The sequence below is a fragment of the Myxocyprinus asiaticus genome, chromosome 42 (genome assembly GCF_019703515.2).
Source record: "Myxocyprinus asiaticus isolate MX2 ecotype Aquarium Trade chromosome 42, UBuf_Myxa_2, whole genome shotgun sequence".
NCBI classification, from domain to species: domain Eukaryota; kingdom Metazoa; phylum Chordata; class Actinopteri; order Cypriniformes; family Catostomidae; genus Myxocyprinus; species Myxocyprinus asiaticus.
The window spans coordinates 35,935,472-35,953,381 of NC_059385.1; the positions used below are offsets into that span (position 1 = coordinate 35,935,472).

At 42.1% G+C, this 17,910-nt stretch overlaps 1 protein-coding gene across 8 annotated transcripts in view; it reads left to right on the plus strand.

The window, feature by feature from the left end:
- LOC127432341 (pro-neuregulin-1, membrane-bound isoform-like) overlaps positions 1-17,477 on the plus strand; it is a 147,163-nt gene extending 129,686 nt beyond the window's left edge. For 7 of the 8 annotated variants that reach the window (XM_051683277.1, XM_051683276.1, XM_051683278.1 and 4 more), the window contains 5 exons: positions 6,732-6,834; positions 6,962-7,076; positions 9,378-9,511; positions 10,931-11,113; positions 14,737-17,477. In XM_051683277.1, coding sequence (XP_051539237.1) covers positions 6,732-6,834; positions 6,962-7,076; positions 9,378-9,511; positions 10,931-11,113; positions 14,737-15,382 — 1,181 coding nt within the window. In that variant the 3' untranslated portion in view covers positions 15,383-17,477. The remainder of the gene's footprint in view (positions 1-6,731; positions 6,835-6,961; positions 7,077-9,377; positions 9,512-10,930; positions 11,114-14,736) is intronic. The other variant, XM_051683280.1, reaches the window with a different exon arrangement.
- The last annotated feature ends 433 nt before the right edge of the window (positions 17,478-17,910 follow it).

Here is a 17,910-nt window from a genome sequence, read left to right on the forward strand (position 1 = left end):
CAGCCCCTACTTCATTGTACCGAAAAAAGGCGGTGGATTGCGGCCAATCTTGGACCTGCGAGTACTGAACCGGGCTTTACACAGACTCCCGTTCAAGATACTGATGCAAAAACGCATTCTAGCGTGCGTCCGGCATCAAGATTGGTTAGCTGTGGTAGACCTGAAGGACGTGTACTTCCATGTCTCGATTCTACCTCGACACAGACCCTTCCTGCGGTTTGCATTCGAGGGTTGGGCGTATCAGTACAAGGTCCTCCCTTTCGGCCTGTCCTTGTCCCCTCACGTCTTCACGAAGGTCGCAGAGGCAGCCCTTGCCCCGCTAAGGGAAGTGGGCATTCGCATCCTCAACTATCTCAACGATTGGCTAATTCTAGCTCACTCTTGGGATGTGTTGTGTGCACACAGGGACCTGGTGCTCTCGCACCTCAGCCGTCTAGGGCTTCGGGTTAATTGGGAAAAGAGCAAGCTCCTCACGGTTCAGAGCATTTCTTTTCTTGGCTTGGAGTTAGACTCAGTCTCGTTGACGGTGCACCTCACGAACGAGTGCGCACAGTCGGTGCTGACCTGTTTGAAGGCGTTCAGACAGAAGACAGCGGTTCCGATGAAACGGTTCCACTGTTTCAGAGGCTCCTGGGGCATATGGCATCCTCAGCGGTGGCCACTCTGCTCGGGTTGATGCATATGAGACCGCTTCAGCATTGGCTTCAGACTCAAGTTCCGAGATGGCCATGGCGCTGCAGGACACATTGCGTGGCCATCATGCCGATCTGTCACCGCCTCTTCAGCCCTTGGACCGACCTCATGTTTCTACGGGCAGGCGTTCCCCTAGAGCAGGTCTCCAGGCGCATCGTGGTTATGACAGATGCCTCCAAAACGGGCTGGGGCGCTGTATGAAATGGGCACGCAGCCACCGGCTCATGGATGGGCCTGCGGCTGCGTTGGCAAATCAACTGCCTCGAGTTGCTGGCAATTCTGCTCACCCTGCGGAGGTTTCGGCTGTTGATCCAGGGCAAGCATGTGTTAGTTCGGACAGACAACATGGCAACGGTAGCATATGTCAACCATCAAGGCGGTCTGCGCTTCCGTTGTATGTCACAAATTGCCCGCTATCTCCTCCTCTGGAGTCAGCAGCACCTCAAGTCGCTGCGAGCCACTCACATCCCGAGCGACCTCAACACTGCAGCGGACGTGCTGTCACGGCAGGTTACCCTCAGGTGGTCCAGCTGATTTGGAGTCCATTTGGGCAGGCACAGGTAGACCTGTTCGCCTCCCAAGAATCCTCCCACTGCCCACTCTGGTACGCCCTGACCGAGGCACCTCTTGGTATAGACGCGCTGGCAACCTGGACTTCGCAAATATGCATTTCCCCCAGTGAGCCTACTTGCACAGACCCTGTGCAAGGTCAGGGAGGACGAGGAGCAGGTCATCCTGGTAGCACCCTACTGGCCCACCCAGACATGGTTCTCAGACCTCACGCTCCTCACGCTCCCCCCCAGTGAATTCCCCTGAGAAAGGACCTTCTTTCTCAGGGACGGGGCACCATCTGTTACCCGCGACCAGACCTCTGGAATCTCCATGTCTGACCCCTGGATGGGACGCGGAAGACTTAAGCGGCCTACCACCCGCGGTGGTAGACACGATCACTCAGGATAGGGCCCCCTCTATGAGGCGCCTGTATGCCTTTAAGTGGCGTCTGTTTACTAAGTGGTGTTCTTCAAGACACAAAGACCCCCAGAGAATTATAATTTATAATTATAATTTTCTTTATTTATCACACATTATACATTTGCACATATACAGTGAAATTCTTCTTTTTCACATATCCCAGCTAGGCTGGGGTCAGAGTCAGAGTGCAGGGTCAGCCATGATACGGCGCCCCTGGAGCAGATAGGGTCAAGGGCCTTGCTCAAGGGCCCAACAGTGGCATCTTGGCGGTGCTGGGGCTTGAACCCCTGACCTTCTGATCAGTAACCCAGAGCCTTAACCGCTGAGCCACCATTGCCCAGTGGTGTACATTGAATGTGTATGTAGCCGCTATAGCGGCACACCATGACACAGTGGACTGTAAGTCCTTAGGGAAGCACGACCTGATCATCATGTTCCTGAGAGGTGCCAGGAGGTTGAATCCCTTCAGGCCGTGCCTCATTCCCTCATGGGACCTCTCTGTAGTTCTTCAGGGTCTACGGAGAGTCCCCTTTGAGCCCTTGCAGTCAGCTGAGCTTAAGGCACTCTCTTTGAAGACTGCCCTCCTGACTGCACTCACTTCCATCAAGAGGGTAGGAGACCTGCAAGCATTCTCTGTCAGCGAAACATGCCTGGAGTTCGGTCAGGGCTACTCTCACGTGATCCTGAGACCCCGACCGGGCTATGTGCCAAGGTTCCCACGACCCCTTTTAGGGACCAGGTGGTGAACCTGCAAGCGCTGCCCCAGGAGGAAGCAGACCCAGCCTTGACGTTGCTGTGTCCGGTGCGCGCTTTACGCATCTATTTGGATCGCACGCAGAGCTTTAGAGTCTCTGAGCAGCTCTTTGTCTGCTTTGGTGGACAGCGGAAAGGAAGCGCTGTCTCCAAGCAGAGGATCGCCCACTGGCTCATTGATACCATAACAATGGCATAACACTGGCCTTGACCAGTGGCGCCTCTCTAACAGACATTTGCAGAGCAGCGGGCTGGGCAACACCCAACACCTTTGCGAGGTTCTACAATCTCCGGGTGGAACCGGTTTCGTCCCGTGTAGTGGCACGCACAAGCAGGTAAGTCCGGGACAGCTGGCCGGGTGTATCCCTTGCGCATAGCACCTTTCACCTCCCCTGAGCTGAAGACATGCGCTGTTGACTCCCAGTAGTGTTCACAAACTGTGTTCCCTGGATGATTTCCTCCAAGCCCTGTTGCAGACGATTTTGCGGAGAAACTCGCTGCCAGCTCAGCACATGTGCTAACTAATCCCTGTACTGGGGTAGGTGCTCCGCATGTGGTGGTTCCCCGTAGGTAACCCCATGCGATCTATATCTTCCGCTAATTCGTTTCCCTGTTGGTAAACTGCATCTTCCTTAGGCAGAGGCCCCTCTGCCCCAGTCACCATGCTCGTAGAAACTCCTCCCTCGTAGGGTAGGACCTACCATGGGACTTCTCCACATGACATACTAACGACAAAGCTCAGCAAGACCATGTGACGTATTTCCACTCAAAATACGGGGTGTGGTCTCCGCGGTGTCTTCCCCTTGGGGGTGACACCCCCCCGACTAGACCTGGTGGCCCCAGTCAGTTAATTCCATTTTTTTGGGGGAGAGGAAAAAAAAGAAGATAAGAGGCCACGACTGGGCTAGCCTGTCTCTAACTTTTGGGCAGTCGACTTGTCCCCAAAGGGCCGTTTGACACTCATAACAGCGTTGGGGGAGGTTACATGTCGGCCTGGTGCGCTGGCTATGAGGCACAAAGTGGTCTGCCCGTCACACACCGCCAGTTCATGTAACACAGTTCAGCCAGTTGCGGCGTTTCATATAGGGACCCCCAGTGTCACTACATCGACACAACGTCGAGTGAGTGAGATAGGGAACGTCCTGGTTACTTGCGTAACCTCCGTTCCCTGATGGAGGGAACGAGATGTTGTGTCCCTCCTGCCACAACGCTGAACTACCCGCTGAAATGGCCGGGACCTTGTCTCGGCTCCTCAGCACAAAACTTGAATGAGTGGTTGCATACCAACTCCTTTTATACCCGTATGTCTGGGGGAGTGGCATGTAAATACCACTCGCCGATTTTCATTGGCCTTTTATCAAAGACCAGAGGTGTCTCGGGCTCCCAAGAGTGACCCCCTAGTGTCACTACATTGACACAACATCTCGTTCCCTCCATCAGGGAACGGAGGTTACGCAAGTAACCAGGACGTTATGTTTTTTTTTCCACAATGGATCTTATGAAACACAATAGTTTTCATGGTTAATAAATGATAAAATCACTAGTTTAGTTAAAAAACACTTTCTATGAAGCCCATATTTATAACGCATTGTAAAGTCATAATAATGCTTTAGTAATGTCTCATAATACACCTGATATGTTATAACTTCCCATAAATAATTGTAACCACAATTATAATACATTATAATACATTATAATACTTACCTATTCATAGTTATACCTTAGATTATAATGCATTATAACACCAGCAGCGTACAATTTTATCTGCAGAAGTTATAATGTATTATATATATATATATATATATATATATATATATATATATATATATATATATATATATATTAGTAGGTATGCTTTAAGTAAAGTGGTAAAAGCAATGTCTTCTTATAAACATCCATAAGATATTTTTAAGTGGTTATAAGACATTACATTACAGCTCATGTTGGAAATTATATACATTACACATGCACAAAAAATAACACCCATACATTGTAAATTTTGAGATATTAAGAAAAACATGTGTAAAGCTACAAGGTTAAAATATATCAGAAACTTTCTCTCTCTGTAGAATAAAATATGTATGTTGATTACACATGTAGCCAATCTTCTTGGGTGTAAATAAAAAAATCAAAACAAAAATCAAACTGTTTCTATACTGGACTCTGTTCAATAAACCTTAATGTTTGTGAATCTTATTTGGAGAATTATTTTATAAATAACTTCCATGGTATAAGTTTGACTTGTAATATATTGTATGTTACAAGTTTATGTTATGGCATTATGAATGCAGTATAATGCCTTTACAGTGGATTAGAAATATGGGCTTCATAGAAAGTGTTACCAAAAAAAACTTTAATATTGATATTTTTATGTCAGTCCTCTGGAAACAGCATCAGTATCAGAGGTAAAGATACTTTAGGATTGATCCGCCCATCCCTAACATTCCCCACCTTTTGATTGTGTTTAACAAGCCTGTGAGTAAATGCTGCTGCCATCTCAAGACTGTTTTGTTAAAGCCTTTAGCATTTTCAGATCAATTGGCCATTGAAAATGGAAGATTAAACGAACAAATTAAAAATTAATAAAACACCAACATTGAATAATTTTCATATAGATACATCTGGCCCATGCTGGAGGCTTCATTAAATGCAGTCAGTCAGTGTTGTGATCTAAACCTTGGATTGAGATGGATGAAATGCATGGCTGAGTGTTAAAGATGTTGTCCAGTTGATCTGAGCCCTGTAGGGTTTGTGTGTCATGTTGGTATTGATGATATGATGATTCTCACTGACACTGAATTAACATTTCCTGCCCCGCTCCCTCAGCAAAACTACATCCTGAGATCAAATAAGATCAACATGCATCTGTGTGTCCAATAAATCCCTTGAATTACAACTGCAGCATAACTGGAAACATGCAGAAGTGCTGGGTTCGCTTCTTACTTGGAGATCTGGTTAAATAACATTCTTAAAGGAATAGTTCACACGAAAATGGAAATTCTGTCATTGTTTCCTTTCAGACGTTCCAAACCCATTTGACCATGTATTCACATGGTGATGAAGGTAAAGTGATTGAGGACTGGGGCTGTCAAGCTTCAGAGTGACAAAAAGCACCATAAAAGTAGCATAAAAGTCATCCAAATGACCCATGCACTCTATTTCAAGTCTTCTGAAGACATATGATAGCTTTGAGTGAGGAACAGACCCAAATTCAAATCTTAATTCACTGAAAATCTTGACATCCACCTTAGCTCTCCTTAGCATGTTCAAGAGAGAAGTAGTGATGTCCGATTCATGAATAGATCAGTCAGATCTTTCCAATGATCCAGTTCACAAAACCAGTCTGAACAGACGGATTCAGTTCTTGAGTTCAAATCGTTGAAACAATGATCCGTTGCAGCGGTTAACAGCTCATTGGAGGTGAAGATTATTACTGAATAATAACTCAAATTTGGGTCTGTTCCTCACTCAAAGCTGAATTCAAGCAGATGGAGTGCTATATCTGGGGCCTATAAAATGAAAATGCAAAGACAGAAACTAATAATAAAAGTGCTATTGTTCATATATTTTACATTTGCTTTACATTTGTGTTACTTGTAACAGGACCATAGTAAACACATGGATGCATGGATCTTTATTTTCAATCTATTTCTGCCTAAAGTACAGTTAGTGTTACTATAGTAAATTCAAGGGTGGTGATGTAGAATTCTGTGCCGAATTCAAATGGTTTCCACTTCTGGCGTCTTGCTTCTCACTGATTCTCGCAAAGCTGCGAGTTTAAGAGCTCGAGGTTTAAGAGCTTTGCGCTCGTGCTGCTCTGTCCATTGAGCCGTATCCACCTACAGAGCCAAACAGGTGCATTAGTCGAGGTTGTGCCTCCGCCTGTGTATTTGACGCTACTAAACCAGATACTTCAGATGCGTCGCTAGACTTCAAAATCAGATGAGCCGTGGTACAAATGCGTACTAAACCGTATAATTGAGAACCAACTGATATACTCCAAGTCTAGATAAACGTTTTAATGCAAAGAGGAACTTGACGATAGATTTGATTATTATGAGTTATAAACGCCCCCATTTGTAACCTAACGCCCCCCTCTCTACTAATTTGCTGTCAGTGCACTTAAGAACGAAATTCATATGGATTTAAAACAATGTAAGGATGAGTAAATAATAACAGAATTTTGATTTCTGAGTGAACTAGCCCTTCAGTATCAAGAATTTTCCAAGTGAGAAGAGTACGAATGTAAATGTGATGCTAATGTGTGTGTGTTTTTCCTGAAAGTGTAAAAAGTGATGTGTGATCTCTTCCAGAAGCAGAGGAGCTCTATCAGAAACGCGTTTTGACAATAACAGGCATCTGCATCGCTCTTCTAGTGGTTGGCATCATGTGTGTGGTGGCTTACTGCAAAACAAAGTAATGCACACTTTCACTGTTTTTAGTTTGTACTAATGTTTTACTCAAAAACTAAAATGAGGAATGAAGGAATGACTGAAACTCATCCGCTGCTGTCTAACAGCTGTGTGTGTTTCTGTCCATGTAGAAAACAGAGGAAAAAGCTGCACGATCGCTTGCGACAGAGTTTACGAGAGCGAAACGCTGCAGCTAAATCCCCTCAGCATCCACACCCTCCCCCTGAAAACCTGCAGCTGGACAATGTGAGTATCATCAATGGGTTAAATACTCTAAAATCAATATCCTGCTTATGCCATTAATGCTCATGCTTTTTTATTTACAGTACTGTGCAAAAGTTTTAGGCACTTAAGATGTTTCACAAAAACATTTGTCTTAAGATGATTATTTATATCTTCAGCTTTAGTGTGTCAATAGGAAAACGTCTTGGTTACTGTCATAACCTCCGTTCCCTGATGGAGGGAATGAGATGTTGTGTCGATGTAGTGACACTAGGGGTTGCTCTTGGGAGCCCCAAACACCTCTGATCTTTGAGAAAAGGCCAATGAGAATTGGTGAGTGGAATTTGCATGCCACTCCCCCTGACATATGGGTATAAAAGGAGCTAGCTCGCAACCACTCATTCAGGTTTTGTGCTGAGGAGCCTAGACAGGGTCCCGGACATTCCAGCGGGTAGTACAGTGTTGTGGCAAGAGGGAACAACATCTCATTCCCTCCATCAGGGAACGGAGGTTACGACAGTAACCAAGACATTCCCCTTCTGTCACTCACTCGACGTTGTGTTGATGTAGTGACACTAGGAGTCCCTATGCCAAAACGCCACAACAGCTGAACTGTGTTACGTGAACTGCTGATGCAGGTGCAAGCAAGCTGCTGCGTGCGTAATAGCAGGTGCATCAGTCTGCACGTAGCCTCCCCCAACGCCCCAAAAGATGTCATGTGGTTCCCCACACCCCTGAGAGGGGGAAGCGACGTAATTAGCATGAGAGCAGGCCGCGCCAGCCGTGGCCTTTTCTCTCTATGTTTTTTCTCCACAGAGTATTAGATTCATCTGGGGCCATCTAACGCTATTATTCACGCTGGAGAAGGTGTTCTTTTCCTTTCCTATTCTTTCAGGGGGAAAAGACCCCGCGGAGACCACATCCTGCCCAATGGGGAGGTAACGTGGCAATACGTCACGTGGGCTCACCAGCCGCACATGGAAGAGGCGCGGTGGTAGGTCCTGCCTTGAAGGGGGGAGCTCTACAAACACAGCGACTGGGGGCAGAGAGAGCTCTGCCCAAGGGAGATGCGGGTCTGCTGACAGGGAGACCGTACCGCGGAAATACATCACAGGGGGTTACCGGAGTAACTGGCACCTGTGGAGCACCTATCCCAGTACAGGGAATATTAGCACACGTACTGGGTCCGGCTGCAGATTCCTCTGCTGAATTTGTGAGCCACAGGGCTAGGGAGGAAGGACATCCAAGGTTCACGGGTTCGTGAACTCGCATGTGAGAAGAGCGCACATCTTCGCCTCACGGAGGGGAAAGGCGCTATACGCAAGCGATACACCCGGCCAGCTGTTCCGTATTCCCAAACTTACCTGTTCGTACCTGACAAAACACGGGACGAAACAGGCTCAACCTGGAGATTGTAAAATCTCGCAAAGGTATTGGGTGTTGCCCAGCCCGCTGCTCTGCAGATGTCTGCTAGAGAGGTGCCACTGGCCAGTGCCCACGAGGATGCCACACTCCTTGTAGAGTGTGCTCGTATTCCCAAAGGGGCGGGCACGGCCTGGGCCTGATATGCCAGAGCGATGGCATCCACGATCCAGTAGACAAGCCTCTGTTTGGAGACAGCGTTCCCTTTCCGCTGTCCGCCGAAACAGACAAAGAGCTGCTCAGAGCGTCTGAAGCTCTGCGTGCGATCCAAGTAGATGCACAAAGAATGCACCGGACACAGCAACGACAGGGCTGGGTCTGCTTTAAGACATCCTCACTATGCAACATTTTTCACAAGTGCCTAAAACTTTTGCACAGTACTGTAAGTAATGTCATTTGAAAAGGTTACTGCTGAACTTTCTCAAAATCATTTTTCCTCACCTCAGCACCAAAGTCCAGGGCCATAACACTGACATATAGGGACGCATCAGTATTCAGATTAGTGGTCCACAAAATGACTTTTTCATTGGCTGATTTTTAAACTTAAATTTGTCTTCACAGTCTTTCAAAGCAAAGTACTGTCAGTATTTTTTTATTGTTACTAAATAAAAGACTAACTTTTAATGTGACATTATTGCGACCCTGTCACTGTACATTTGGAAATTATATAGCCTGCTTAAAATTTTGTGTAACTAAATTCTGGTAGCATTACTCAGATTCAGTGTGCCTTGTAATACATTTCATTTCAGGGAGCATGATCTTAGGTTTTATGTTAACAGTCGCATAACAAGGAAACAAAATACAGTTTTATTTTTCACAACCAATGTTAATGAAATGAAACAGAGTTTTCAGAAAAGAATGACTATTGAATGCTGTTCACCTGTGCTTCAACGTGCATTTCAGCATTACATGCCGAACAATGTGATCCCTCCTCATGTGCATGTGATGGATAAAGAAGCAGAAACATCTCTGTCCATAAACGAGCTCACTTCATCAACACATCCGTCAGTTGCTGTCCCTCACTCCAACAGCCAATGGTACAGTATCTCAATAACTCAACAGCAAACACACAAGATCACTGGCCAGAACTGAGAAGATATGAGAATAGAGTGCAACTGTAGAGTTCCAGAAGTTACTGTGACATCTCATTTGAAATCTACTCAGTAGGTTTGATTCTTACTGAAAATGTAGAGACTTAGCAATATCATGAGCTCTGAGGTTATTTGGTGATGATGGAGCTTCTGTAGACACCACAAAGTTAGTGTGAGAAAAAAAAATAACAAGCCTGTTAAACTTAGTAAAAAACTGGCAGTGGTGGTTGCCAGAAAATCATCGTAAAGAATACAGTGACCATGTTTCAGGCATGCCATTTCAGTACCTGTATATTTTACTGTTCATTAAATGATATAATGTTAATATACAACCTACTGGAACTACAAAAATACACTTTGTACTGTTAAATGAATTATTAACCATTATAAAGTAACACAGGTGGTAAAACAACAGGCCACATGATGACTTCAAGGGATAGTTCTGCCAAAAATGAAAATTCACTTATCATTTGCGCATCCTTAAGCCATCAGATGTGGATGACTTACTTTCTTCAGCAGAAAATGAGAGAATTCTTTTTAGGGTGAACTATCCCTTTAAATTTCACTTCCAGGAGCAATGAGCAATACGCATGAACAGACAGTGAACAGTGTCGCTCACACTAACACAAAGCACCGTCAGGGTAACACACGTGACACTGAAATAATGCATTAAACATTAGCTAAACTACATCAAATTTAACAGAAAACACCCCAATGTGCATAACTACTAACAAAAGAAGATATATATTTGCATAGAATATAATATATACATAATGTGTTGGGTCACACAGGATCTTCATGGAACATTCAATTATTCATTTTCACCGTAATTTTAGCAGTAGTTTAGCATAAAAGTACATGCATTCTCTTGTTAAATAAGATATAAATTGATGCCATTAACTATAAGATAAATCATACTTTTTACTTTGAAAACATATTTTGGTAGCACTTTATTTAACTGTACTGTTCTAGATTTACATACTAAATAATTACAACAACTAAAGTGATTACTAGGTACTAACCCTAAACCTAACCCCAACCCTAACCTTAACCCATATTAATTTCATGTAGTTACCTAATTTTATTCAGTACTTTCTTGGGTAAGTACAGTGGAAATATACCAAAAGTACACGTACTGTAAAATAAAGTGCAACCCGTATTTTTTTACAACATTTTAACTGTTAAAAAAAGTAAAGAATAAGTGGACACTCACTGTCGCACTCTATTGATTATCTAGAGAAAGAGATGATAAATAAAAATATATTACTGTATGAAATATCTGTGTATAATCAGCTGAACTGAACTGAGGCCTTACAAACAGAGAAAATACTAGTGTAAATAGGGGTTGGTTTTTTGTTCTCACAGCTGGAGTAACAGGCAAACAGACAGCATGGGTTCTGACAGTCATGCAGTCTTGGTGAAGTCATCACAGGAGAACTGCCAACACGGGACACCCAGCCACAGGGGGCGTCTGAACGCTACTGGAGGTGTCCACCAACTCCATGATTACCTGAAGAGCTCCTGCAGAGACTCGCCCTACAGCGAGAGGTACCGCACCATACTGAGCCATAGAAAGATCTCCGCTCTTCACCCCTCACACTCATGCTGTAGCAACTGATGAGCTCATGTTTTAACAAGATGTTCTATATCGAATAATGATCTGTTTTGGGGAGTAACTTACTAGCTAAATTAACTCGTTTTGTTTTTTTTCAGTATCGTGACAGTAGCTCAGCTGTTTTTAAAATAGTGTAGCTTTTCCAGTAACAAGTTTCCCAAGTAATCTGAAGCAATAATCAAACACACTCTCCTAAACTGTCCTAAAATAATTTTGTTATATAAAATAATCCCTAAAGAATACTTTTCTTTCAGACAAGGGAATGTCACCCTAATTAAATGTACTGTTTTACTATCAGCTCATATAAGTGAATTCTGCAATCAGAAATCCGTATATAATTAATATATAATTAATGCTTAATTTCTAATGAACTGAATGTAGAGTAACTATCTTAGCATTATTTACAACTTATTTAATGTCTTATTTTTGTGTATAAAGTATTGAAATGAATGTTCTATTTCAGATATCCATCATATATGAAGTTTACTAAACAATATTAAGATAGTAGTTAAGGCTAAATAGACAACTGTTCTAAAGAGGAAGTTTAACCTATTCAAGTTATTGATTTGCTTTGCACTTATGTTGTTGTTGTTGTTGTTGTTGTTATTGTTGTTTTCAGATTATTTGACTATATTAAGACAGTAATTATGACTAATTAGTATTGGTTTTATTGCTAAAATCTTAAAATAAAGACAAATGACTGCCTCTTAAAAAGTGAAACATTTACAGTACTTACACACTTTATTAGGTGTTTACAGTATTTTCAGTAAATTTAAAATATTCCGAGAATTTTATTGTAAATTAAACGTTGCATAATAAGCCAATAACTTGAGCAGGACCCTTTAGAATAGGGGGTCAAGCTGTCTTAAACAGAGTATTTTATAAATGTATTATTAACAGCTTTGTAAAGTCAATAAAATTAGCCTTAATAACTGGCTTAATATTATTTAATAAAGTTGAGTTCTGAAAATCTGAAATAGATTAATTACGATACTTTCTACACAAAAATAAGAAGCTTGATTAAGTTGTAAACTATGGCTAAGATAGCCTTACTATGCTTCAGTTAATTAGAAATTGAGCATTAATTACATCACATTCTACACATAAATATGATGTTTAATAAGTTTTAAATCATGTTGCTTTACTCTACATTCAGTTATTTATTCATTACTGTCTTATTAATGCTTATCTAGTGCATTATTGTGGACCCTTAAAAAAAAAAAAAAGGGTTACCAAAAATTATTCTTTAAATACACTATATTGCCAAAAGTATTCGCTCACCCATCCAAATAATTGAATTCAGGTGTTCCAATCACTTCCATGGCCACAGGTGTATAAAATAAAGCACCTAGGCATGCAGACTGCTTCTACAAACATTTGTGAAAGAATGGGCCGCTCTCAGGAGCTCAGTGAATTCCAGCGTGGTACTGTGATAGGATGCCACCTGTGCAACAAGTCCAGTCGTGAAATTTCCTCGCTACTAAATATTCCACAGTCAACTGTCAGTGGTATTATAACAAAGTGGAAGCGATTGGGAATGACAGCAACTCAGCCACGAAGTGGTAGGCCACGTAAAATGACAGAGCGGGGTCAGCGGATGCTGAGGCGCATAGTGCGCAGAGGTCGCCAACTTTCTGCAGAGTCAATCGCTACAGACCTCCAAAGTTCATGTGGCCTTCAGATTAGCTCAAGAACAGTGCGTAGAGAGCTTCATGGAATGAGTTTCCATGGCCAAGCAGCTGCATCCAAGCCATACATCACCAAGTGCAATGCAAAGCGTCGGATGCAGTGGTGTAAAGCATGCCGCCACTGGACTCTAGAGCAGTGGACATGCGTTGTCTGGAGTGACGAATCACGCTTCTCCATCTGGCAATCTGATGGACGAGTCTGAGTTTGGCGGTTGCCAGGAGAACGGTACTTGTCTGACTGCATTGTGCCAACTGTGAAGTTTGGTGGAGGGGGATTATGGTGTGGGGTTGTTTTTCAGGAGCTGGGCTTGGCCCCTTAGTTCCAGTGAAAGGAACTCTGAATGCTTCAGCATACCAAGAGATTTTGGACAATTCCATGCTCCCAACTTTGTGGGAACAGTTTGGGGATGGCCCCTTCCTGTTCCAACATGACTGCGCACCAGTGCACAAAGCAAGGTCCATAAAGACATGGATGAGCAAGTTTGGTGTGGAAGAACTTGACTGGCCTGCACAGAGTCCTGACCTCAACCCGATAGAGCACCTTTGGGATGAATTGGAGTGAAGACTGCGAGCCAGGCCTTCTCATCCAACATCAGTGTCTGACCTCACAAATGCGCTTCTGGAAGAATGGTCAAAAATTCCCATAAACACACTCCTAAACCTTGTGGAAAGCCTTCCCAGAAGAGTTGAAGCTGTTATAGCTGCAAAGGGTGGGGCGACGTCATATTAAACCCTATGGATTAAGAATGGGATGTCACTTAAGTTCATATGCGTCTAAAGGCAGATGAGCAAATACTTTTGGCAATATAGTGTAGCTTCATGTAGTTTCATCGCTTTGTTACTTTTTGTTAGTAGCCTGCAGTGTAGCGGACTACTTTTTTTAAAAGAGGAGCTATAGTTTATCTACTTAAAGTTGTGAGTACAGTTTCAAAGTAGCTTCAACATCACTGATGCTGAAGATTGTTCTTTCATTGAAAGTTTGTCCCTTTAAAGGAATAGTTCACCTAAAAATGAAAATTCTCTTATCATTTACTCATGATATTCCTGATGTGTATGACTTTCTTTCTTCTGCAGAACACAAATTATGATTTTTAGAAGAATATTTCAGCTCTGTAGGTCCATACAATGCAAGTGAATGGGTGCCAAAATTTTGGAGCTCCAAAATCCACATAAAGGCAGCATAAAAGTAATCCATACGACTACAGTGGTTAAATCCATGTGTTCAGACATGATAGGTTTGGGTGAGAAACAGATCAATATTTAAGTAAATTGTTGATAGAAATTCTTCGCCTTGCCCAGTAGGGGGCGATATGCATGAAGAACATGAGTCACCAAAAACACAAGAAGAAGAATGTGAAAGTGAAAGTAAAGTGTAGATTGACTGAACAGGGAGGAGAATTTATAGTTATAAAGGACCTATATATTGATCTGTTTCTCACCCACACCTATCATATTGCTTCTGAAGACATGGATTTAACCACCAGAGTCGTCTAGAGTACTTTTATATTGCCCTTATTTGGTTTTGGAGCTTCAAAATTTGGGCACCCATTCACTTGCATTGTATGGACCTACAGAGCTGAAATATTCTTCTAAAAATGTTTGTGTGTGTGTGTGTGTTCTGCAGAAGAAAGAAAGTCACATACATCTGGGATGGCATGAGGGTGAGTAAATGATGAGAGATTTTTTTTTTTTTTTTGGTGAACTATTGTTTTAAGTTGCTTCATAAAAGTTAGATACTTTTTGTTAAGACTTGGCAGTTGAGCTAAATACTTTTTCTAAAGGGTAACTGTAGTTAGCTTCCCCAGCCTTGAAAAGGAGGTGCTGCATTACTCTTGATATATAAAGCAGGCGTGTGTTTCTTCCTCCAGGTACGTCTCAGCCATGACCACACCCACCCGTCTGTCGCCTATGGGGCTTCTCTCTCCAGTGACACCGTCCTCGCCTCCCTCCGAGATGTCGGCTCCTCTCTCCAGCCTAGCAACCTCTGTCCCATCCATGGCAACGAGTCCCTCAGGAGAGGAAGAGCGCCCCCTGCTCTTCCGGACACCCCCGATCCTGTGTGAAAAAAACCAGGTGCAAAAGTCAGGCCATTCGAATCCTCTCCATAACTCCGCGCACTACAACCATGGCCTGGATCTGCCGAGCCCGCCGCCCAGCCCCCAGCACATCACAGAGGACGAGGAGGACGAGAGTTTACCGCGGTGCACGATCGCGGCGGCCGCCCTGTCCTTGCCCCCGCACAGCCCTGTTCACCAGAGTAACAGAACTCAGATGGAGCCGACCAGCATCAGTAATTCTGAGAGCTTTAGCTCTGAGAGTGAGACGGAAGACGAGCGAGACGGGGAGGACACACCGTTTCTGGGCTTACAGAATCCACTGGCTGCCACCACCAATGTGGTTCTAGACGGGCTGGAGGGCAACAGAACTAACTCTGTCCTGCACCTGTCGCCGCAGGACGACCTGCAGTGCAGACTGAGCACCGTCATGGCCAACCAAGATCCTATAGCTGTGTGAGCGATGCATCGAAGAAAAACACTGTAGACCACTAAACCTTTATTTTCTATAAGTATTGGAGGGAAATTATTGCAACAAGAAAAACTTCCACTTTTATTTTAGTGATGTAGTGAAACAAAGACTTTTATAAATTCAACATGTATAAAATGTTTTGGTGTTGTGGATAAAAGTGCCATTCACATGTAGCTGAGGTCACAGTATTTCAATGGTAGAAAAAATAATATCAATGTCGCCTTTTAATTTCAGTTTTGGATAAAAGAAACTGCATTATGACACTGGGCCATATATTCACGACTTTACAAAAAAAAATTCTGTGTGAAAAAAAACTCCACCAGCACTCCTTGTTGGAACATTGAAAAATGTTTGATGTTGTTCTTGCTGATAAAAACTCCTAGATTTTGACTCGAGTCTAAATATGTGTGGCTGCTGCATTACAACTGAAAAATGTAATGTAAATCACCCTGCAGATACACTTTATTTCACTTTTTCTACTGCAAGAGCAAAAATATGGATGAATCAAAAATAGAAATAAAGAACTAAATAGAAAAATTTGTGGAAAAAAAATATTCACAAGATGCAAATCATATCAAATCTGATGTTAAACAAACATAATTATACCGCAGACACTGTTATTGTTTTAAATAAAGTATATCAGACATTTGTTCAAGAAGACGATTTTTTATTTTCTCTGACATGTCATTTTTCCATTTTTTTCTGAATGACTGAATATATGGCTCACTTTGTCAATCATGTTCATTGGCTTCTCAAGCAATGCATCATGGAAAGTTCTAAAACCACGTGATGATGCTATGTGTTATACCGCAGATGGCAACAGCTTTTTATTATTATTTCTTTTACTCAATTAGTTATTGTCTAAATCTTTTTTTAACATCGTCTTTTCATAACCATATGGAATGTTACATTATATTCAAACTGTTCCTTTGTGTCATGTTTATGTGTATATCTGTTATCAGTTTAACAACAAATTGCCTATTGTACAGAATTTTGTAATGTTCAGAGTGGTATATTTGAGAGTCAGGTGATGGGGTATGCGTGCTGTGTGCTTCAAAAGATTACTACAGTAAATTATGTATTCACTAGGTTTTATTGACCAAAAAAAAAAAAAAATCCTCTAACAGTCTATCCAGCTTACTAAACAGAAGACACGGTTACACAAACAACACTTATAACCTAGTGCTTATAACTTTCACCGCTCCAGTGTGGGAAGGCCTTGTCCCCAAGTTTTAGCTTGCATTAAATGTGGCCCATTTTGTTGTATTTATTTTCTTTATTTATTTGTTATTTATTTATTTATTATCTGGGCCTTATGTAATCTAGCATCTATAAATCTATATTTTAATAGCAATGAAACTAACAGATATTTGAAATATTTGGATATATCCACAAACCTTATTTTATAGTGTGTGTGTGCGTGAGTGTGTGCGTGCGTGCATGTGTTCACCATTCCATCATATTCCTGTGTTGTTGTTTTTTTTTGCCATTTAGGCCTAGACCGTGTTATTCAGTGTGTCATTCAAAACTCTTGTTCAAAAACAATAAATATTCACATTGACAAATATCCATGAACCTGATTGTACATTTAAGCTGAACTGTTTCTGGGACACTTGAAAACACCTTTATTCTTTTTGAGTTTTACCCAAGCCTTGATGCAAAAATTTTCTGACCACCTTGAGTTGTTTGATTTTAGATACAATATAATGTGATGGTGGCTGCTTTAAGTCATACTTCTGTTTTAGCAATGGCTATTTATTTACTGTTTGGATAAAATTATTACCTTTTGCAGAAATATTCCAAGCAAGGTATAAGAAGTGTGAATGCATCATTGTTCAAGCAGAGCAGATTTTGTCTTTTTTTTATCACAACATTGCAAGTGAAGGAGAAGAAGATACTGTAGATGAAAAGAAGAATAATGTGTTGTTCTGATATCTGCATGAGCGCAGCAGAATGAATGCAGGCATGCATTGGAGATCACACGCAAACAAGCATGGTCAGACATGTCAATCAACACATTACCACAGTCAAACCACAAAAATTGTCCATTTCACCTGATTTTAATGTGAAAAGCTCGATAAAATGTCTGGATGATATGTTTGATAGCTTTTCATTGTTTCGTCTCTTTATTTTCACTATGTAATTTTCCAAACACAAAGCTGTTGAAGTTTAAACAAGTTAAAGTTGCTAAAGTTTTTTCGGCTCTCCAAACTCAATTTGATTAACTTTTGAATTGTTTACCCAATATCCTGCAATTATCTGTGACATAGTTTGGGACCAAGCACCAATGGTATGTTGGCACCAACTGAATCTGTTTTCTTATTTTGTCTGCGCGCATATGGTTAAAGTTGTGAAATTTGGCACACTGATTTGAGTGGGTCTCAATATTACTGACACAAAATTTGTGGTTAGTCCTTCGAACTAACCAGCAACAAATTTTCATGCATACAGTATGTTATAACTTTTGAAACCAGTGGTCTAGAAGAAGATCTTTATTCCTCTGATTTCTTGGGACT